Consider the following 23,980-nt stretch of genomic DNA (forward strand, 5'->3'; position numbering starts at 1 on the left):
CCTGCAACCAGAAAAAAGTAAAACCTGTCCATTTATAATAACCACAAACAAGATAAAGACACCCACCTCACATCAGGAATACACAATCCCAGGTACTTTCAGCTGTATCACATCTAATGTAATGTACTTAATTATATGCACCAAATGTCCATCAGGGGGTCTGTATGTAGGGGAGACAGGGCAAAAACTTAGGACAAGGTTGAATCATCATCACCACACTATAAAAGAAGAACAAATAGATCTACCTGTGGCCAAGCATTTTTGTTTACCTGATCACAACATCATATACATGAAATTATTGGTATTAAAAGGTAACTTCAAATCTCAGAGAGACAGAAGAGTCTCGGAATATAAACTAACGGTGATCTTTGACACCTTCAGAGCAGGATTGAATGTGTCACATGGATTTATGTCATTCTACATCAACTAAGGAATGTGGTCCTCAGAGCTTTGTGGTAATCATAACAGTCCTTATCTATGAACCAATCCAATATTTACAGCCAGAACTCTATTGCATTATTTCTGTGTCCTAATATGTATAAATATGTGACTCTTCAGATTTTGTGTTTATATTAGCCTGATAAAGAGGCCTGAGTAGCCTCGAAAGCTTGCAACCAGATGTAACTACCGGAATGCCGGTCGAATGTGTATGAGGGATACGGTGCTGCTTTGAATGACTCCGACCTCGTATAGTGGCAAATAACTTTCTTTATACTGGTCACACAAATGACAGGGTTAAATGACTCTACAAAATATGGGTCACAACAGCCACTAACACAAAATACAAAATACACAAAAAAGTTATGCAGCCCGAGAGAGCCCAAGTGCCAATTTCGCGGGAATGAGCCAAACTACCCCTGGGCTATCCCGCTCCCACCCTTATTCAGTACAGGGCCTACCCAGGATGTATCCGTGTCATTCTAAGCACCCACCTGTGACATGATTGCGGGTCGCTAATGGGTTGCTATGACAGCCGGGGGTCTATTAAAAATTACTGTGCTTGTCATTACGGAGTTCCTTTGAAACCCTGCCTGTGGTTGGGCTTCAAAGGAGACAGTGATTTTCATATATGCATCAATGCTGTATATAGTACAAGCCATCAGGCGATTGCAGCTTCAAGTCTCCTAAGGGGACCAACAAATGCTGTGAAAACTAAAAAAAGTTTTAAAAAATATGAAAAAAATAAAAAAAACATAAAAGTTTAAATCACCCCCTCCCCACCCCCAGGAGATATTAAATTTTTTTTAAAAAATACACATGTGTAATTGCTGGGTTCAGAAAAGTCTGATCTATCAAAATATAAAAATAAACTAACAGGATTGATAAAAACCGTAAACAAAAAAAAATCAAGAACACCTAAATTACATTTTATTTTGGTCGCAGCAATTCCACAAAAAATGTTGCAACAAGCGATCAAAATGTCACTTCTATCCCAAAATGGTATCAATAAAAAGATTGTCTCGTCTCTCAAAAAATTAGCCCTCACACAGCTCGGAAAATGGCGACACAACCCCAAAAAATTTTTTGGGTAAACTTTACATTTTTTCCCACCACTAAAATAATTAAAAACCTGGACATGTTTGGTATTGCCGTAATCATACTGGTGAGGAGAATCATACTGCCAAGTCGTTTTTACCACAAAATGTACACCGTAAAATTAATTCCCAAAAAACAATGTGAGAATTGCTTTTTTTTCCACAATTTCTTCCCATTTGGACATTTTTTTCCATTTTCAAGTACACAATATGGTAAAATGAATGGCGTAATTCAAAAAAAGTACAATTCGTCCCACAAAAAACAGGCCCTCATATGTCTATGTGGACAGAAAAACTGAAATGCAAATATGGAAAGAGGCCCCGTCATGAAGGGGTTAATCTGTAAATTTGACTAATATGTCCACCATTAAATATGAGCCCTGTAGAAGCTGTAATGGCAGCCCTGTTGATTGTTATCCATAATATGAATAACAGTAACATTGCAGGTGCTTATATAATATACTTTAATATGGAAAGTGCAGGACTAGAGTGGTTGATCATGCCAAAAATTCACTTTTACATATTGTTGTTTCATGCTGTCACGCCCCCTCATCTTCTCATTTATCAGATCTGTTAAATAGAACCATCCTTAGTGCACATAGCAAGCTACCGCAAACAGCATTCAGAGCAATTTTGAAAGTCAATGCCAAGCTGTGACTGCTTTATATGGCCACAAGTTTTAATAAATAAGGCCCGAGATATTAAATTAGCCCTGTTGACTTAAAGGGATTTTCCCACGAACAAAAGTTCATTTTAATCCATGGCTGTGTCTGACAGTACTGGAACCTGGTCTGATCATACCACAGCTCCTGGGCAGGAAGCAAAAGGGTATTGTCACACAAGATGTGGGAAAGACTTAGTGCAACACAGAGGGAAGAGGGAAAGGGAGCCCAGACACTAGGGAAAGGGGGGAGTGGAGACCTCCTAGTCTGGTCTAGTGTCACCCTGTCTCAACTACCGTCCCTATATTGGCTCTTCACTAATCGCCGCACGTGTGCCTCACCCCTGACTTTCCCTGGCATATGGCTAAGGCTAGGGAAGGAAGGAGATGAGAACTAGTCGATCTCCACTAAACTCTATAGACAACAAGGGTAGACAAACAGGGGGGAATTTCTTAGCTTTAGACGACACCAAACAAATGTGCACACGGCCTCAAGCTCCAGAGAGGACGAAGTACTGCTCTTGCTAAAGCCTCACAAGTAGTAATGAATATCGTCGGAACCTCCATCTCAGATACACCGGGTATTTATACACCCAGGCCACGGAGCTAATTAGCCAGAGGGAGGTAGACGCTGGGTCCTAGAGACAGCCAACCTCTAAGAAGATGTCTGTAAGAGATCTCCTGCAACCAACTGCAGGGAGACTGTCTGTCACCTCAGACAGTATCCCCCTCCTCTACGAGTGGACTCCGGACACTCAGGACTGGGTTTCTCAGGAAAAGAGATGTGAAAATGAGCAAACCAATCTGGGAGCGCTCACCTCTGATGCTGAAACCCTCATCCTCTCCTCTGGACCATAGCCTTTCCAGTGCACCAAGTATTGTAGAGAATGACGTTGGAGACGAGAATCTACAATCCTCAAAATCTGGAACTCCAGATTACCATCAACCATTACTGGGGGCGGTGGTAGAGGCGAGGACTCAAGAGGTTCCACATATTTTTTAAGTAAGGACCTGTGGAACACATTGTGGACCTTAAGGGCCTGAGGAAGTTCAAGACGAAACGCTGCTGGGTTAATGACGGCGGTTATTTTATAGGGACCAATAAACCTAGGTCCCAGCTTCCAAGAAAGAACTACGTAGGATGCCCAATCCCCCTGATTTTCAGAAACAAAACACCTGAGGTAGGTGTCCAAATTCTGATTAACACGCTCGGTCTGTCCATTCGACTGAGGGTGGAAGGCAGAGGAAAAGGACAGCTGCACCCCCAGTCGAGAACAGAATGCCTTCCAGAACTTGGAAACAAACTGGGTCTCCTGATCTGACACCACATAGGAGGGAACCCCGTGAAGCTTCACGATCTCATTTATGAACACCTGAGCAAGTGTCTTGGCATTTGGAAGCGCAGGCAATGCAACAAAATGAACCATTTTACTGAACCTATCTACTACCACCAAAACCACCGTTTTGACTGCAGAAACCGGTAGGTCAGTAATAAAATCCATAGACAAGTGTGTTCATGGCCTACTAGGAATAGGTAGCGGAAGAAGAGTACCAGATAGACGGGTATGCGAAAACCTTAGAACACGAGCAAATACTACAAGCAGATACGTGTTCAATTACATCCCGATGCAACCCCGGCCACCAAAAACGACGAGAGAGGAGGTCCGTGGTTGCCTTACCACCTGGATGCCAAGCAAGCACAGAGTTATGATGTTCCTTAATTACTTTGCGGCGCAGATTAGATGGTACAAATAACTTTCCTGAAGGGCAGGAGGCAGTGGTGTCCCCCTGTGCCTTCAACACCTCACCCTTCAGTTCAGGATAAAGTGCCAAAAAGACTACCCATTTCAAAGTGACAACAAAATTGAACCTAGTAAAAAGCAGGGACCATCTGGCTTGCCTAGGGTTGAGACGTTGAGACGTTTAGCTGACTGGAGATATGACAGGTTCGTATGGTCAGTAATAACAGTAATAGCATGGACAGTCCCTTCCAACCAATGTCACCATTCTTCGAACGCCAATTTGATTGCCAAAAGTTCCCTATTACCCACGTCATAATTTTTTCTCTATCAACTTCCACAATAAAGGGTTGAGAAACATTGGGCTGACTGAGTATAGGTGCAGTGGCAAAAAAAATATTTAAGGAAGAAAAAGCCTGGAGGGAAGCATCCGACCATTTGGAAAAATCGGACCCCTTCTCAGTCATGTCAATAAAGGGTTTCACAATAACAGAGTAATTTTGGATGAATTTCCGGTGAAAATCAGTAAAGCCTAAAAAACGTTGTAGAGCCTTCAGGTTCTCTGGACGTTCCCAGTCAAGGACTGCACGGATCTTCTCCAGATCCATCCGAAAATCTTAAGATGACAACAAGTACCCCAAAAACTGCACCTCCTGAACAGCGAAAACACATTTTTCTAGTTTGGCATAAAGTTTGTTATCCCTTTATATCTGGAGCACCTGCTTAACATGACCCCGATGAGTCTCAAAATCAGATGAGTAAACCAAAATATCATCTAGATAGATCACCACAAACCTCCCCACCAAATGATGGAAAATGTCATTTATGAAATGCTGGAATACCGCAGGTGCATTGGTCAAACCAAAAGGCATAACCAGACTCTCGAAATGTCCATCAGGGGTATTGAAAGCTGTTTTCTATTCGTCCCCTTCTCTGATTCTAACCAGGTTGTAGACTCCCCTTAAATCCAACTTGAAGAATACCTTGGCTCCCAAAACCCGGCTGAACAAATCCGGAATCAGAGGAAGAGAGTATGGATCACGAATGGTAATTTGATTTAATTCCCGGAAATCTAAACAGGGACGTAGACCGCCATCTTTTTTCTTCACAAAGAACCCTGCCACCAGGGGCGAAGATGAGGGTCTGATATGTCCCTTCTCCAGACTTTACGCAATGAAATCCTTCATGGCTTATCTCTCAGGGCCAGAAAGATTATACAGTCTGCTCCGGGGGTCAGGTTAATAGGACAGTCATAAGCACGATGAGGAGGCAAATCCTGACACCCCCTCTCAGAAAAACGTCCTTAAAACCAGACAGAAAAGCAGGTAATATTTCCGTGGAGACAGTAGCAAGGGAAATATCTAAACAGTTCTAATGGCAGTAATCTCCCCATTCAATAATCTCCCTGGCTTGCCAATCCACCAACGAATTATGTTTAACAAGCCAAGGGATACCCAAGACAATCGGTGTGGGAAGATTGTGCAGAACATAGCAAGGGATTATTTCACAATGAACTGACCCCACCGTCAGTTTTACACTATGTACAATCTGAGTAAATGCTTTCTGTGCAAGTGGCGCCGAGTCGATGGCGAAAATGGAAATAGGTTTATCTAAAGTACAGCAAGCAAGACCATGCTGACTCCGGCTCCACTGTCAACAAACACAGAAATGTTCTCGGTTTTGTTCTCTAGCACCCCCTCTGCTGTCAGGACAAAGCAGGAACTGCAGTTTGGCCACAAATGCACCCCTTGTTTATCCAACTCCAGACTACCAAGAGTTAATTGAGTCTCCTTTTGTTTAGGAATTGAAGGACAGGTCCCAACAAAATGTCCCTTTTTCCCCACAAAAAAAAACCATACGCTTTTTTCTTGCGAATCTCCGGGGAGATGTATGATGCAGAGACACCCCTCAACTGCATGGGTTCCTCCACCTCCCCCAGTACTGGTTCACCCCCAGACCGCTCCTCTGGCAGAGGTACACAACCCCGACAAGAAGGCCCGGAGAAGGTGGTCTCACCCGTCTATCTACGACGTTTATCAAGACGTACGGCCAAAGACAAGGCAGCCTCCAAGGACTAAGGGGTTTCATATACTGCCAAGGCATCTTTTAACCATTCAGTAAGCCCCTCACAAAAGTTACTTCTAAGGGCTAAGACATTCCATTTGGAATCCGATGCCCATCAACGGAATTCCGAACTGTAGATGGGAATTCCACTGACCGATTCCCCTGCTGAAGGCGACGTAGCCTAGACTCAGACAAGGCGACTCAGTCAGGGTCATCATAGATAAGGGCCAGAGCCCCGAAAAACCCTTCCACAGACTGAAGACAAACCGAGTCTTGCAGTGAAGAAAACGCCCAGGATTGAGAATTGTCCTGTTGTAGAGAGATCACAAATCCAACCCGTTGCTCCTCATTTCCGGAGGAATAGGGATGAAGTTTAAAATACAATTTGCAGGCCTCCTTGAATACAAAACACTTGTCCCTACCTCCAGAAAACCTGTCTGGGAGGGCAACCTTGGGTTCAGGCTGGGCAGGCCTACCTGCAGAGACCCCCATATTGGCGACCTGTAGCTGCTGATGTACCTCAACGCGGAGGTCATTCACCTCCAGAGACAGCCTGTGCAGCCGGTCTGCAACTGAACCCATACCAAAGAAGAATGGAAAAAAAAAGGTAAACGCCCAAAAATACACAGAGAAAAAAACCCTCCAAAATGTTAGTTTTTTTTTTTTTCCTTTTCAAAACATGCTCTGCCGGCGATGTCACGCAAGGTGTGGGAAAGACTTAGTGCAACACAGAGAGAAGAGGGAAAGGGAGCCCAGACACTAGGGAAAGGGGGGAGTGGACACCTCCTTGTCTGGTCTAATGTCACCCTGTCACAACTACCGTCCCTATATTGGCTTTTCAATCGCCATACGCGTGCCTCCCCCTATCTTTCCCTGGCTAGGGAAGGAAGGAGATGAGCACTAGTCGATCTCCACTAAACTCTATAGACAACAAGGGTAGACAAACAGGCGGGAATTGCTTAGCTTTAGACGACTCCAAACAAATGCGCACACAGCCTCAAGCTCCAGAGAAGACAAAGTACTGCTTTTGCTAAAGCCTCACAAGTAGTAATGAATATCGCCGGCACCTCCCTCTCAGACACACCGGGTATTTATACACCCAGGCCATTGAGCTAATTAGCCCGAGGGAAGTAGGCGCTGGGTCCTAGAGACAGCCAACCTCTAAGAAGATGTCTGTAATGCCAAATGTAGAGATCTCCTACAACCAACTGCAGGGCGACTGTCTGTCACCTCTGACACATCCGTGACAGGTATACAGACATTACAACAGGGGATCGCAGAGGATTCTTTTTGTGAGGTAAAATATTGTTTAAAAACAGGCAGTGAAATGCTTTTCCTAACAAAATGAATCCTCTGTGATCCCCTGCTGTAATGTCTGTATTGTCTCTGGCTTCCTCCCCTGGTGTGTGGTATGTTCTATTCACGGTCAGACAGAGCCAATTATTAAAATGAACTTTTGTTCATGGGAAAAACCCCTTTAAAATGAAGAAAAACAACATATTTGCCATTTTTCCCTTGAAACTCCCCAAAAATACAATAAAAAGTGGATTTCGCTGGCGGAGTTTTGGGGTGTTTCCATATGGTATTTATCTTCCCTGTTTTATATGTTACTAGCTGTACTACCCGGCTTCGCCCGGGTTAATAACTGCTGTTAGCAAAATAGAATGTGTTAACAGAAATTTATTCTCCACACAAAAACCACAAAACACATTGGCCCTTGAGAAAGCAGCTCTTCTTCTCTTATCTGCAAGCCTCGCTTCCCTCTCCTCAGAAAGTTCATTGGCTCTTGAGGAAGCAGTTCTTGTTCTCTTGTCTGCAAGCCTCGCTTCCCTCTCCTCAGAAAGTTCATTGGCCCTTGAGGAAGCAGCTTTTGTTTTCATGTCTGCAAGCCTCGCTTCCCTCTCCTCAGAAAGTTCATTGGCTCTTGAGGAAGCAGCTTTTGTTTTCATGTCTGCAAGCCTCGCTTCCCTCTCCTCAGAAAGTTCATTGGCTCTTGAGGAAGCAGCTCTTGTTTTCATGTCTTCAAGCCTCGCTTCCCTCTGCTCAGAAAGTTCATTGGCTCTTGAGGAAGCAGCTGCTGTTCTCATGTGTGTCAGCCTTGTTTCTCGGTCATCACATTTTTCATTGGCCCGTAATGCAGCTTTTCTTTTCGCATCAGCTGACATTGGTGCCATGAAATTCCTTTTCTTATGAGGCATTATTGTGGTAAAAATAGTCTGTAACTGGCAGTTTCTATAACCTCTCACATAGAAGTAATGTGACTGACATCAGCCTTTCCACCAACACACCCTAACTGACATCTTATTACCTTACACAAGCTTTGTTATACTGAGAATGTCCTTTCTTGCCTATATTAACCAATCACAGCTCAGATTAACTGTAGCAAAATAGAAGCTGAGCTGTGATTGGTTGCTATTGGCAGCCTGATAAATCTTTGTGAGATGAGTTTTGTGTGTGCTGAGGGTGGTATATGTGTTCAAGCACGTGGTAGTGTGTGACGCATTTTGTGTGTGTGTTCATATCCCCGTGTGTGGTGAGTATGAGTATCCCATGTCGGGGCCCCACCTTAGCAACTGTACAGTATATACTCTTTGGCGCCATCGCTCTCATTCTTTAATTCTCCCTTGTTCACATGTGGCAGCGGTCAATTTGCCTTTAACACTTTTCCTTTCACTTTTTCCCCATTATGTAGATAGGGGCAAAATTGTTTGGTGAATTGGAACAACATAGCCTATGACGCTCTCGGGGTCCAGATGTGTGACTGTGCAAAATTTTGTGGCTGCAGCTGTGACGGTGCAGATGCCAATCCCGGACATACATACACACATACATACATACACACACACACTCACACACACACACACACATTGAGCTTTATATATTAGATATGAACACCTCATATGCTTTTCTGGGAAAATGCTCGACCCTAGTAATCTCCTCCTCTACCCTTTTTTTCTAGTTTTCATTTTTGTATACTAATAAAAATTATATTTTATATTTAATATCGTTAGTGTCTGTTCACTTTTTACTGAGAAGGATTTGCTGATTACTATATGGAAACATAATGTGCAGGGAATCTGAAGACCTGCAGTGCAATCCCCAGGGTCTAACAATGCTACTAGTGGCTGTTATCTTGCTTCATATCAAATTAAGGTTCATTTCTGTATTGGGCAGTGACTGTCCCTGGATTAATGAATATAGTGGCGAGTGTGACATATGCCATCTAGTGGTAAAAAACACAACTGCTAGCAAGAACACATTTCTCTAGTGTCACGTTTCATACACACATTTCTTGCAGCTCCTCTGTACAATGAAGGGGTGATGTATCATGTGAAGTATTTCTGTAGTTAGTTACTGTTGCCAGTATTTGAGACAAAGTTATCAAAAAGTGACGGATACATTTTTTAGATATTTAAATGTCTATAAATTTGTTCTTAGAGGGTTTTTGCCACTTAATCTGAAAGCAGCATAATATAGGGAAAGAGAGCCTGATTACAGTGATGTGTCATTTACTGGGATGCTTGCAGTAATTTTGATAAAATCACATTATCAGTAGAAGATTGACACCTGAGGATTAGTAAACCTGCTGCCATGTAGTCCTCTATATTCATGAGCCCTGTCTAGCCCTATGCACAGCATACACAGAAAGTGGCCAATCAATGATATGGGCAGAGTTATATAGAGCTCAGCATTCAGAGACCTGCTAAATCTGCAGCAGATAAAACTGTGATTTTATCAAAACTACAGCAAGCAGTTCAATAAGTGACAGATCGCTGTAATGGGGGACTCTTGCCTCTACATTATGCTGCTGTCAGATGTGGTTGCAAAAACTTTCTTTTAAGTTAATTACACTCATCTACTCCAGTGATCTTGTGTGAAAATGTTGCGACTTTTATACAAAAGTAGCTTCTGTATGTGACTAAACCCTGGCCAGGCAGATGATGGGATTTGAACCCAGGACCTCAACGCTGCAAAAACACAGTGTAAACCACTGAGGCACCAAGATGTACATGTCTTTTGTGAATAACGTCACCTTTGTGGCGCCAATTATGATTAATTTGTCAGGTGCTTGTCCACGCCATCTGCTGGTCAAGCTGGTGTACAAACTCCAAAAGTTGCTATGGTTTGCAAAATGTTGCAACATTTCATGCAGATTTTCACCAGAAAACAGGCAAAAGGTACTTTGTGAATCAGGGCCTAATTTTACACTGCTTATTAGTTGGCTTGCTTTGCAGCAGAAATTTGTGCCAAAAATGTGGCGCAGATTTTGGTGTACTGTATCGCATGAAGGTCCAATCACCGGCAAGTCACATCTGTTTTTAGTGAGGTCATGCCAAGTCCCAGAAAGTGTGTAAAGCACATAATAAATTGGTGCAAGTCATGAACTTCTGAATTCTGGGACATTTCAATTGATAAATCTCATTAAATCTTTATCATTGCACACACATACAAAGAATGACCACGTTATTAGAGATCTAAGGGGTAATGTTTCTCCTTGTGGAGAGTGACATACTGGCTGTGGCATGCCAAGGTAAGGAGGCTTATTTGCCATGCAATGCTCCTCTGGGAAATTTAATTAGCAAATTGCCTCTTCAGAGAAAAAGAGGACTAGAACTCTATAGCGCCACCTATTGGAAGCAGCAATCCTATAAGTCACAATCAACCCTTTAACAAGTCGTGCAATATGACTTAGGATAAAAGTCAAATCAGAATCTCAGTTTGCAGACATGGTGTTTCGGGCTGTTGGCCCTCATCAGTGCAAAGTATGAGAACTGATTTGGCTAGATGAGAGGCTCTGGACGTTATTAGAGACACCCATCTAGTAGCACAGCTACTTATTGTTGCCCAGATTCCCCTAGGTGTAGTGTTGAGCAAACGTTTTATCCGAGCATGCTCAGGTGCTAACAGAGTATCTTCGGCGTGCTCGAAAAATATGTTTGTGTCACCGCGGCTGCTTGTCCTGCAGCTGTTAGACAGCCACAACACATGCAGGGATTGTCTGCAAAGGGGACAGGACGATTGCAGCGTATTGAAGGGAGGATGGATGGGGTCATGTATTGCGAGAATTTGGCCAACAACCTCCTTCCCTCAGTAAGAGCATTGAAGATGGATTGTGGCTGGGTCTTCCAGCATGACAACGATCCAAAACACACAGACAGGGCAACAAAGGAGTGGCTCCGTAAGAAGCATTTCAAGATCCTGGAGTGGACTAGCCAGTCTCCAGACCTGAACCCAATAGAAAATCTTTGAAGGGAGCAGAAACTCAATCTTGGCCAGTGACAGCCTCAAAACCTGGAAGATGTGGAGAAGATCTGTATGGAGGAGTGGGCTAAAATCCCTGCTGCAGTGTGTGCAAACCTGGTCAAGACTACAGGAAATGTCTGACCTCTGTAATTGCAAACAAAGGTTTCTGTGCCAAATATTAAGTTCTGTTTTTCTATTGTATCAAATACTTATTTCATGCAATAAAACGCAAATTAATTATGTAAAAATCATACAATGTGATTTTCTGAGTGAAGTGTACCCACGATAAAAAATTACAGACCTCTCCATTCTTTGTAGGTAGGAAAACTTGCAAAATCGGCAGTATATCAAATACTTATTTTCCCCAATGTACTTCCTGTCCTTATGGGAAAAGTTTATAGTAAGACTCCATATTATCGCGGGCATGATTACACTCAAAGATAACACCTCTATACATGGTTAATAACTTAAGATCCACCAATCAAAATAGACAAGCAATATCACAACTCATCAGCCCCCCTCCTCTCACAGTGACCTTTGCACAACGCTCATTAGACACTTCAATACAAAAAAGAGGGTCCAGATCAGACCAGTGACTATGCACATATGTTATTTCCTGAAACAATAGGAAGTTAAAATTAAATAAGCCTCAGTGGCCAGTGTGAAAATTTTAAGATTTCTATTTTTAATAAAGGTTTTGACATGTAAAAAAAAAAATTAAACAATAGATCATTTTCTGATGACACATTTACTTTAAACTGTCCTTCTGCCATAAAGTCAACAGCTGTCATCAACTCATAGACTTAGCTACAATGCTTAGCTGGGTGCTACTGTCTAAATGTCAATCTAGAGTTATCAGAGTACCCAGGGAGATTCAAGAAAACATGCCCAGAAGGTTGGCACATCGCTCAATTTTCCCATTATAATATGAATTCAGATTAAGGGCTCATGCCGACAAGAGTATAAATCGGACGTTTTAGACCCTTGGTGGGCTCACAGCTGCAATAGTGACACCCCAAGATCATGTTCCCTTCATCTAACCATCTAAATACTATTGAGCACAGCATCTAGGAGGTTAAACATCAGGGATCCGAGTTCCCTCTGACCCTCGGATGTCGGCTGTAATGTACATGTGACTTTTGCTATTGAAGATGTTCCGTATAATGCACTTCCACCAAAGCAACAAAAACAGATACAAAAAAACCCCCCAAAAACATAAAATGGCTAGTTATTTCATGTGTACGGAAAAGTATACCTGATGGAGATTGTGTGGCAGGAAGGATAAAGAGCTTTGTGACACTGGTACATCTACAGAGCAGCATGCCAGTCTCTCCCCTGGGGCAGCACGTACCACAGTCATCAATATCACACATGGCAGACTAACAAGGTTCAACTGACCTCGCAGAAAATATGCAGAGAAAAAAAGGTTATAAATGAGGACCACAAAGTAAGGCACTTTCACTTTTCTGACACTTTAGAAAATGTCAGAAATGACATAATGGCTTTATAAATTTGTTTCTTGGTCCATAGTCCACATAAACCAATGTATTTAAAAATAAAATGGCTTATATACAGTTATAAATCCATCTCGTAATCTTCAGCGTGGTTCTTGTCCTGGATGTATGGACAAATAAACTAATATAGAATCAGATGAATTATTCTGTATCGCAGACAACCATGGATCAATGATTAACATTTTATTTCACCATTAAAAAAACGAACAAACTTGAAGTTAAGAAAACCGCAATGCAACGTAAGTGCTAAGCCGTATCAATGTAAATGTAGATCCAAGGTTCTCATGTTACCCAAGTGCAGACAGGCTTTAATGTACTGTAGACAAACAGTACTGATGTGCCCTAATACAGAGAGCCAAAGGCCTGGATTAATGTTTCCAGGAGAGGTCAATCCATGAACACTGCATGTTTCTAGATCTTACTGGGTGCAGAAAATCTGCAACATCAAAAACTCAACAATAGCTCATTGTAGGACGTAGCCTATGACTATGAAATATGGAAAAGAAGGAGTCCACTGGCTCAAACTTACACATATCAATTAGAACCAAATATACCAGGAATCTGGTAAAGTTTTCACCATGTAATAGATAAGCTTTGTATGTAGAAGACACACATCTGTCTGAGATGGTTTAGTGAATCCTGCATTGAGCAGGGGGTTGGACCTGGAGGTCCCTTCCAACTCTAACATTCTAAGACTATACAACCCCTTAGAGCTGTGTTCCCCAACTCCAGTCCTCAAGGCCCACCAACAGATCATGTGTTCATGATTTCCTTAGTATTTCACAGGTGATGGAATTATTGCCTGACTTGTGCAATAGTAAGGAAATCCTGAAACCATCACCTGTTGGTGGTCCTTGAGGACTGGGGTTGGGGAACACGGCCTTAGATAACTGCCATGAGGCACCACTTCAATGTCAGCTCTATTGACACATTTTTTTGGATTACATAGGATACATCCAGAAAATCAGTGGCGTATTGCAGCACTTGTGTTGTGGGTGAAGATTTATGGAATCCGCTGCAGATTTCCTTAACCGGATCACCTTAATCTCACATGGCACAATTTCTGGTCAGATTGGTCTGGGCCAAGAAAACAAAAGAAGATAGTAAATTCAGTTCATAGATACATGATTCAGTAGTCATTCATTTTCCCAAAATGCATTACTAGATATCTGAATATGCACCAAAATTAAGGAAAAGGTCTCAATTCATAAAGTGCAAAATACAATAAATCTTCCATATTTATTCTTTGCAGTGTGAGCGTTTCAGGAAAACGCAGAACTAGTACTCCTATGCTACAGAGATCTGGCTAAGGCCTTGTTCACAAGTCAATTGCTATTGTAAGAATGCTATCCGTGTTTTTCACAGATTGCACGTTTACCTATAATAGTGAATGGGGCCATTCACACATCCATGATTTTTCACGGAAAGGTGGTTCCATGCAAAATTGCTGAGACATATCCAATCCTGATCCAATTGTAGGCACAAAATCTGAAATGCAAGTCTATGGGTCAGTGAAAAAAACAAAAACGAAGAACACTCAGAAACCATCCGAGTATAGAAAGCGGTGAAACGTTTTCTCACTTATGAGAAAAACTGATGAAAATCTGAATATTTTCTGATGAATGTCACTGATGAAACTCATTCCCTCTTTTCTCTTAGGTGAAAACCCCCCCAAAAAAAAAACTGAGTTGAGAATGAGCCCTTACCATGAGAAACACTGACCAGAATAAGGTGCATACATGAATTAGTGGCAGCAATTGTACAGACATCACCACATTTTAGATACCACAACTGAAGATGCAGTCTTTAGTTGCGGTTCGGAATGAAAGAATTAAATAATTAAAATATGCGCTATGTAGAAAAATAAAATGGAACATTTCACAAAGTGGAAAGTCAATGATGTGGATGAAAGTGACAAAAAGCTGAATATTCTTGCAGTTCTTGTATCTCCGAGAGGTGGCAGTCGGTGAGTGACAGCCGGCTGCGCGAGTAGAGTTCTGCTTTATTAAGGTTCTCATTCTGACAGTAAGGCCCAGCGTGGCATTTGTACAATGGCAGCTGCAGCAGGATTTGTGGTGATTTCCACTTGGTACTTGTGTGTCCTGCACGCTACATACAAATCAGCGTGGACTCCACCTGCGATACATTTCGAATTTTATTAAGAGCAATTCACGATCCATATGATGGAAAATTAAACAGTGTTTTTAGGAAATAAATTATTTCATCTTCTTCCCATCCTCTGTCTTCACTTTATGTCTGAAGCTGTTGTACTGAGAGTCGGTGTTGAAGAGTTTGTCCCACCATGTAAAGGTTGATGCGTAGTTACCTACGAAGTTCATGTGATGGAAATCATGGAAGCGTGCCCCGGCATAGAAGGGTACAAGATGCAGCGGGTTCAAGGGAATGTCGTATCCACTAGGAGAGAAGACAGCGCCAATTTACAACGTTGCAACCAAATCCATGGAGTAAAAGCGTACACAATCGTAAGACGGCTACAGACACAATGAACTCATGGCCACTGGGACAACTGAGAATGATAACTGGCAATGAGGATTTCTGGGAAAGCACATTGCGCCTCAATTCTCAAATCTAGTCTACTAGTAAGACCTATAGCAACCACAGTGCAACTTAAAGTTTTCCAAGGAATCTTAAGCAATAAAGCCGAGCTTTGATTGGTACTATGGGTTAGGAAGTCAGTTTTAGGGTACATTCCCACGATCCGGAGCCACCAGCGGCCCCGACACTGCGGAATAGCCGCGTGGCTTCCGCCCTCATTATGCAAATAATGGGCGCAATTTTTTTTTTTTCACATGCAGACTTTCCTCATTGATGTTATTCTATGGGGAAAATCCACTACTGGACCCGCAAGAGAAATTGACATGCTGCGGGTCTGAAAGATGCGCTGCATGTCAGTTTCCACGGGTGATCCGCAGGTGCACAGAGACGCATAGTGGACATGGGATTTCTAGAAATCCATCCACTATGCTGTAACATCTGGCCACTGCGGGTTTGACGCTGCATAAACACACAGCTTCAAACCTGCAGCGGCTTCTGATCGTGGAAACGTACCCTTACCATTAGGCCGGTTTCACACATCCGTATATAACCGGTACCGGAGATATCCGTGTCCCGTGTTTCCGTGTCTGTCACAAGTGTTGAAACCGTGTGCCGCATCAGGATCACACATACCGGCGCCTGGGAATCTGTGTACAGTTACCGCTGTTCCCAAGCGCCAGGTGCTGAACGCTGCCCTCATCATGGTTCCTGCTGGCGCTGTGATCGGCACCAGCAGGGACAATGATGAGGGTGGTAGTAGTCTGCTCCCGCAGTGTCCCTGTGTAAAAATAAGAATAAAATAATAAAATCCATATACTCACCTGTTTTAAGTGTCCCCCGCTGTAATCCTCTGACCGCTGAAGCAGAGGAGCCGGGGAGAATGAGCCGCTCCAGCGAGCGGCCCTTGAGCAGAACTCAGGAGCGGTGTCCTGTCACTCACTGAGCGCAGCTCCGGAGCGGCTCATTCTCCCTGGCTCCTCGGCGTCAGCGGTCAGAGGACATCGCTGGACAGGTCAGTATAAGGATTTTATTGACAATGATGAGGGCAGCTTTCAGCACCCGGCGCTTGGGAACAGTGCTAACTGTAGCGCTGATTCCCAGGCGCCAGTACGTGTCACACTGATGACACATGGATGTCATCCGTGTGTTACATTTTGCGTTACATCCGTGTGTTACATTTTTGACTATGATGAAAGGACTGGCCACGGCTCTCCTGACCCCAACTTAACACCCTCATGAGAAAATATGAGGCTGTCAAATTCAAGTTGTGAGCCCCAAGGGAAGTCTATTCATCATGGTTTGTCCACAGACCATATTACATTGACATTTGATTGAGGTTTAAAGGGAACCTGTCATGTAAAATAACACTACTAACCTGCAGATATAATGCTAATTTCTAGGTTAATAGTGTTTTGATACTGTGTGGCACCAGCACTGAGAGCCCCGCTGCCGGGAAGAAATTAACTTTATTCCCCCCGGAAGCATTAGGGTTTCAGTCATAGGGGTGGCGTTGGCACGGTTTCAGTCACCGCCTGTCTGTCAGTACTGGGGCACAGTTACAGCCACAGCCCACTATACACCGAGAGGTGTATATCTGCAGGTTAATAGCATTATTTTACATGACAGGTTGTCTTTAAGCAGGCTGCCGGTCTCCTTCTATACCATGCTGTCCACAGATCGGACTTCATGTACAACGTGACAGGTTCCCTTTAACATACATTTTATTTTAGGTAGTAGGTTAAAATGTTAAAATCCTCCTGCGGTCTGGCAGTTCATTAGATCAGTGGCTGATTCCAATGATATTGGAAGGACACTCAATGAAGATCTGAGAGGGAATATATTTAGCAATTATGTGACTTGTTCAGCAAGAAGGGAGAGTTAGACAGCTACAGCAAAAAAAAAAAAAAGGAAAATAGGACTAAATATGCGACGGAAACACTCAAGATTTATACATCACAAGATAAATGTAAGTGCTGCTTACCTGTGAACATCTATTGTTTCCATTAGTCTGACAATGACCCAGGCCCACAGGAGAATGACGTGATTGCAGAAGACCATAATGCCAATGAAAAATCCAGTTCCCAAAATGAGGGTTTCATAAGGATGAGCGTATTCAGCCTGCATCCCGAATGGGGACTGTGGGACACGTAGGAAGCACATCATCACTCAACTGGCACACGAACACAGAACTTGATTTACAAAACTGTATTGAGTATTTTGCAGGCAAACACATTATCTTAAGGCTGGGGTCACAAGCAGTTTTTTTTTTTTGCAAACGTACATTGGAAGGGGCCAGTTGGGACATTTTACCATGAGCAAAAATACTGCATTTTTTTAAAGCATAATCCCCTTTGCTGATGTGTCATTGGTGCAGTGTTTATTTTATCAGGTTTTTTTAGTGCAAAAATGAAGGAGCATTTTTTTTTACATGCATTTTTTAAAGCTCTCCATAAAAGCATATGGGGGGTGGGGAACAAATGAAAAAACTCCCAATCCGACCGTAAATTTCCATGAGTTTTCATGAAATTAAATCGTCTGTGCTTGCACTGTTAAACTCAGCAGATTTTAAGAATGCAGCATGTACGTTATGTGGCATCACGGCCTAAAGTCTATAGTGAAATGTAAAACACATTACAGACAAAGGACTTTGGTTCTGGTCACATAGCATGCTGTGGGTATGGCATTTTCCCTATAGAAATTGAAAATCAAAAAACCCCCAAGTACAATCTATTACAAAATACAAAATGACTGCCCCCAAAAACACTTGTAAAAAAACCATAATCAAGAACACTTAAAGGGCTGAAAAACAATATGTATTAACGAGGCCTCAATGGGGTGACATTAAGGGTTCAGCACAGCGCTGCTCTACAGACTCTGAACTTACTGCAAACTCGTGATGTACTTTGTGGATATACTTGTAAATGCTCTTATGGTGCAGGAGACGGTGCAGGAAATAATGCCAGGCGTCTTCAATGACTGCACAGCCAAAACACTGCGCACACAATATATACCTACAAGAGAAGACCACATTGGTAAGGAGGCAGACACAGGTTTGCTCATGTACTTAGGCTTAAAGGGATTGTCTCAATATAGCAATTCATCCTCCCGGCTTCATATTTGCTAGGGGCAATGAGCTGCTCGTGATGGGAGCTTTGGCCAGTGGCTTGGCGGAGCTTCAGGCCCGAACAATGTGCTCTCCAATGACGAAGCTGGCCGATACTTTGCTTGCAAGCTATAGCAAAGAGCTTGTAAGCACTGCGCTCCTTGCCTAGGAGACCGTCCAGCTCTGATAGCTTGCAGAAGTGGGTGGTAACCATTGGTAACGAGCAGTAAACTAAAGAACCCTTCATTCTTGAGAATGGTGAGGATATGTAATAGGAGGTATATTGCACAGTTGCTTGGTTTTTATATGAACTTTGAATTTTAACCATTTATAATATTGAGACAATCCTTAAAATCGCCTTTTCCATATAATAACAGGCTAAGTATTTGCAGTTTGCAATGTAAATGCTGCCGTATCTCTGACAAAGAACTAACCTTGGGACAGCCTCTAACAGTTAATTTGTTGGGGGAATTTATCAAAACCTCGTTTTGGCCTTTTCCACAGTAGTTTGGAAATCACATAAATAATAATCCATCAATGAGACACAAGATCTTCAGCCACATTAGACCCCTAGTGTAGTATATGTGCATCTATCTGTTGTATATTACAAATAGGCGAGTGCGGTCGGTACCCTGCACACACGGGGGATACACCAGCACTGTAGGATCAGGTCCGGGCCATGAATGATATTCATATTAAGCCCCTTTTGCAATTCTCCTATTCCCCTCCAATAAGTATAGAGGTTCGGTCTTCATGCCATTTGCTAGTATACAAAGTATAATATTGAATATTTTATATCTGTTGAGTGGTTCTTAGACCCGATACTTACCATCTAGGCATATTATCCCAGTCATATGGAATGTTAAAAAATTCTGTGAAGTAGTATGTTCCACAGATCAATGGAAGCTGAATGCAGAAATGATTGAAAAGGAGCATTTTGAAGCACCTCCATTGGCCTTCCCATGTTTCTGGTCTATCCTGTAATACAAACAGAAGTTCATCTTAGATGCTGCACAAGAAGAGCAATATGTATCTCAATTATGGGTTTTCTGGGACCTTTATATCGATGGCCTATATTAAACCCTTCATAACCTTGTGATTTCCCGTTTTTTTGTGCTTTCGTTTTTTCCTCCCCTTATTCCAAGAGCCATAACTTTTTTTATTTTTCCATCCCCATAGCCGTATGAAGGCTTGTTTTTTTACAGAACGAGTTGTACTTTTGAATGACACCATTCAAGTGCGTTGATTTTGCAAAAAAAAGTGCAACTTCACAATTGTTTTTTCTGTTTGTTTTTTATTTACCATGTTCACTATATGGTAACTCAGCAGGATCGCAATGACAGGCACGAGGGTCATCAGCAGACCTCATCAGCGAACCGCGATCACGTGACAGAGGCGCCGATGTGCGGCATGTATGACGCGTTTCAAATCCCGCTGTCAACTGGTTAACAGCTGCGGGCAGAGCACCGCTCCACCCATGACTGTTAAGGGAACTTGATGGCTGATTAAATCAGTCATCATGTGTGGGGAACAATGTGGGCTCGGCCTGCGAGCCCACATCAAAGGCAGGGACATGACCTTTGATGTAAATGTATGTCAAAGGTTGTGAAGGGGTTACAGGATTTGTCCTGTCTTCTGATGAAAGTCTGCAGAATTCTAAAACCTTACAGTGCGCGCACCGCACGCTATCAGGATTCTCCGGTATTACCAGCGAGAGTGGGCAGTCATGTGACTGCAAATATGTGATTTGCATACTTCCAACCGCATTCCAACTAGACGTGCTTGGCCTCGTTCAATTCACTTGTATTCTATTCGTTCAAGCATGTCTAGCCGGCACGTGACCACGTGTATGCAAAATTTGTTGGCAACACTGAAGAATCTTGACAGTGCGGTGTGCACAATGTAAGGATTCAGAAGTCTGCAGTAACATACAGGGACTGCAGACTTTTGGCAAAAGACCGGACAAACCATTTAAGGAATAGGACAATGGGGTTAGATTAATGGGGGTCTGATTTCTGTCCGCTTTTCTGCTCAGCTGATTGAAGGGACTAAACTCATTACTTTTTGATTTGCAACAAATTCAAACAATTTGCCCCTTTTTTCAACTAGTCTTTGTGATTTAGTTAGTTTTTACTTTTTAGGTCAAAGTTTTCTGGATGTTTCAGACTGATTCATGACAATTTGGTGCAACTCTACTCCAGTACCGGCCTGGAGTAAGTTTATGCATGCCAGAAATTTTGGCACAAATTTTTGCAAGATTTTGCAAAACATACGACTTTTGTCACTAAGATATTGCAAAATGTCTTCTGGGTAACAGCAGTACCTAGTGAGCTGCCGGACAAGGTCCAGTCACTACCAGACTACGTAGATATACCTGGAAACAATGAAGAGGACGTGGCCCTGCAGATCGGAGGGTGTAAAGATAGACCAGCAAATTTGAAGTCCCTAATGAAGCCTAATATACTGTACACAGATATACAGTCTCTACCCTTGGGCACCAGCCCTATGTGGAGAGTCCTGCCCCTCTTAAAGAAGCACTCTCATTAAAGTTTTTATATCGCAGTCATTGTATTATACAGCACTGTGTACTTACAATTGCTCATTTTACCTTTCTACCCAACTAATTCTTCTCTTCTCTCTTCTCTATGTAGAAACAGGAAGTCTCGTGTCCCTGCAGAAATCATTCTCCTCTTCAACTGCTGACCCAGCTCCTCCGCCTGCTAGGGACTTTTGCAGCAACTCATGACTCATACAGGGGAAATTGATGACCTGTTTCTACATAGAGCTTAGAAGGACTCAGCTACTCAGTTTTTAATGACATGATGTCATACACCTAATGGAAAAGAGAAGACTTAGCTGGGTATAAAGGCAAAATGAGCAACTGTAAGTACACAGTGCTATATAATATGGTGAGTGCAATATATTAAGAGGATAAATAGTCTCATGGGAGTTCTTCTTAAATGTAGATGGAAAATGGATTGGTTATGGAAACATTCAAGAAAGTGCAGCCACCTTGATCGTATATAGTGGCCAGAAGAAACCTTTCACCGTGTACGTACAAATACCAAAGATGGGATCTACATATACCAGACATTTATGGCATATCTTGTGCCTAAATTGAGAATACCACTTAAAAAAAAAATCAGCAGGTTTTTGATACCTAATTTGAGAGCAGCATAATGTAGGAGCAGAGACCCGGATTCCAGTGATGTGTCACTTAGTAGGCTGCTTAAATGACTGTTATTAGCAGCAGATTATCAATAAAGGACTAGTGAGTCTGCTTCCATGTAGTCCTCCATATTCATGAGCTCTGTATAAGATGGCCCACCACTGATTTGCAGCTTTCTGCCTATGCACAGTGAACACAGAAAGCTGTCAATCAGTGATGTGGATGGGCATTCAGAGAACTGCTTGATCTGCAGCAGATAAACAAACTGCAGCAAGCAGCCCCGTATGTGCTACATAGCTGGAATCAGGGTCTCTGTCCCTACCTCAGGGTGCTCTCAGATGGGACAGCAAAAACCTTATGCCCGATCACCTTTAGGAAGTGATCTTGGGGTCAGCACCTTTTCTGGACATCCTGTCCCGTGGTAGTACACTACATGCAGCCTTACATCTCCCTCCATAACACACGGTAAATGCAGAGTACAAACCTGCTGGATTTTAAACCTCTGCATGAAAGGCAAGAACTGAAATAGAAAACCGGGCAAACAGAAAAGGAAGTAGATCAGCTCATGGACGATGAGGGATCCCCACGTGGCAATCTGGAACTTGGTGTAGTTATCCAGCATGTAGGTCCAGGCATGTTTAAAGGGCCCTTGCAGAGGATTGTCTGGTAGTAGAGAGTCAATGTATTCCACAGCCAGATAGGCTGAGCTAAGAACACTGTCGTTAGAAGCCATTTCTGATTCCTAATACATGGAGGAGGACAGGCAGGTGTAGATGGCAGGGGGTCCTGCAACAGGAAGATAAGCTGAAGTCAGTCACTGTGTACGCAGAAGAATCCGGCACCAGATTTCAGAATACAAACATTAAATCAATCGCTTACTCCTGATGAGGCTGGAGTACTTACTTTGCGAATCCATTTCAGAATAGCATCAAAACTAACCTGTATAATACAGCTATAGCTGGTCTCATAAACTGGTTATTTTTGTATCAGGCGGGAAAACTTTTAAAATGAATTATACAGCCATGATCACATGGATTTTCAAAATAAGAACACCGGTATCATCAGGTGTATGAGACAGATTTAATAAAGTATACAGGATGTATTGGCCAATCAGTGTCAGAGATGTGTGCAGCACATTATAGTCTGTATAGGGTATGAAGACATGTAATGTACAAGCAGCACAACATGTATACACACAATATCTATCTATCTAGTTATAATGTATCTACAGTATCACAGACGTGTGCACACACATTAGTAATCACTTTCCGTCACTTTGGTCACACACACATATACTGTATATACATAAATATATATATACACATTCAGGACACTCACCTCTCCCAGGTCACTGCCGTCTGACAGCGCAGCACAGACGTGACTCTCTTTATACGTTCAAGTCTTCCTCTCTTCAGCACCGGGACAGAGAAATCCCAGCTGTCACGCAAACACCGAGCGATCCTTTTCCTCAGCTCTGATTGGCTGCTCATGCTACGCACTACGACGTCACTGGAGCGGTAGAGGTTCTTATTGGACAGCGGCATGGAGTGAGCCTAGGCAGACTCTCGCTGTTAGCCAATCCTTGAGTGCGGTTAGTTGTGTTCACCACTCCGTTGTCACGCCCCCTCTGTCAGATGTTACGTATCCACCTGAGAAGGCGGGGCAGCACCGACACCGCACCACGTGTTAGTAGGGTAACCATGGTGATAGCTTTTTATGAGAAGGCGGGAATAAGACGAGGGCAGTCACGTACCTGAAGTATAAGGTAGAACAGGGAGCGCCGTGACGGGACTAAGGAACCTCAATGTCTAATGGAAGAAGACAGCAGAGTGCTGCACGTACACAGGGGGCACTATGTTCAGAGCAGTGTCCTGGTCACTTACGTGCAGTACAGGAGCCCAGAGCTGTGCAGCTTGTGTTCTGTGCAGCTTTATACTAGTAAAGGGGTTGTATCACTTTCATAAAGTGCCTGTAAGGAGAAGCAACTACCTGATTTATCCTTTATTAAAAATTCACTCCGTTCTGGAGCCTAGAGGGATTTTAATGAGATAAGGTACAGCTTGTTGCCTAGGTTACCGACCACTCTTCAGTCCCCTCCTGGCTGGTTACCTAGGTAAGGCTGCGCGGTGTACGCAGGCGCTATGCTCTTCAGCCGGCTCGTGCTGCCCCCATCTGACCGGCCTCAGTCCCTGCACGTCTTCCATGCTACGATGCTGAATTTGGTTTCTTATTCAGAAATTTATTTTTTTCTGTTTTTTTACAGGTTTAACGGCAAAACTCTCAATAATAAAATACAATGCAGTGAGGTGCCCTGATGTGAATTCGCTTAAAAGCAGCTACAAAAATTATACAACTGGCACAAAAATGGGCATCAAAGTGGGCACTGAAGGGTGTT

At 42.9% G+C, this 23,980-nt stretch overlaps 1 protein-coding gene across 1 annotated transcript; it reads right to left on the minus strand.

The window, feature by feature from the left end:
- Positions 1 to 11,907: 11,907 nt before the first annotated feature.
- Positions 11,908 to 23,059, minus strand: MSMO1 (methylsterol monooxygenase 1). The gene is made up of 6 exons (XM_073644352.1): positions 22,924 to 23,059; positions 22,070 to 22,371; positions 19,246 to 19,394; positions 18,198 to 18,324; positions 17,295 to 17,449; positions 11,908 to 15,172 (listed from the first exon to the last, which is right to left on the minus strand). Exons 2-6 carry the CDS (start codon positions 22,316 to 22,318, stop codon positions 14,974 to 14,976), a joined length of 879 nt encoding a protein of 292 aa, XP_073500453.1. The 5' UTR covers positions 22,319 to 22,371; positions 22,924 to 23,059; the 3' UTR covers positions 11,908 to 14,973.
- Positions 23,060 to 23,980: the final 921 nt, after the last annotated feature.

The sequence above is a fragment of the Phyllobates terribilis genome, unplaced genomic scaffold, assembly GCF_046119375.1.
Source record: "Phyllobates terribilis strain yellow unplaced genomic scaffold, ASM4611937v1 Scaffold_1__5_contigs__length_1240528914, whole genome shotgun sequence".
NCBI lineage: Eukaryota > Metazoa > Chordata > Amphibia > Anura > Dendrobatidae > Phyllobates > Phyllobates terribilis.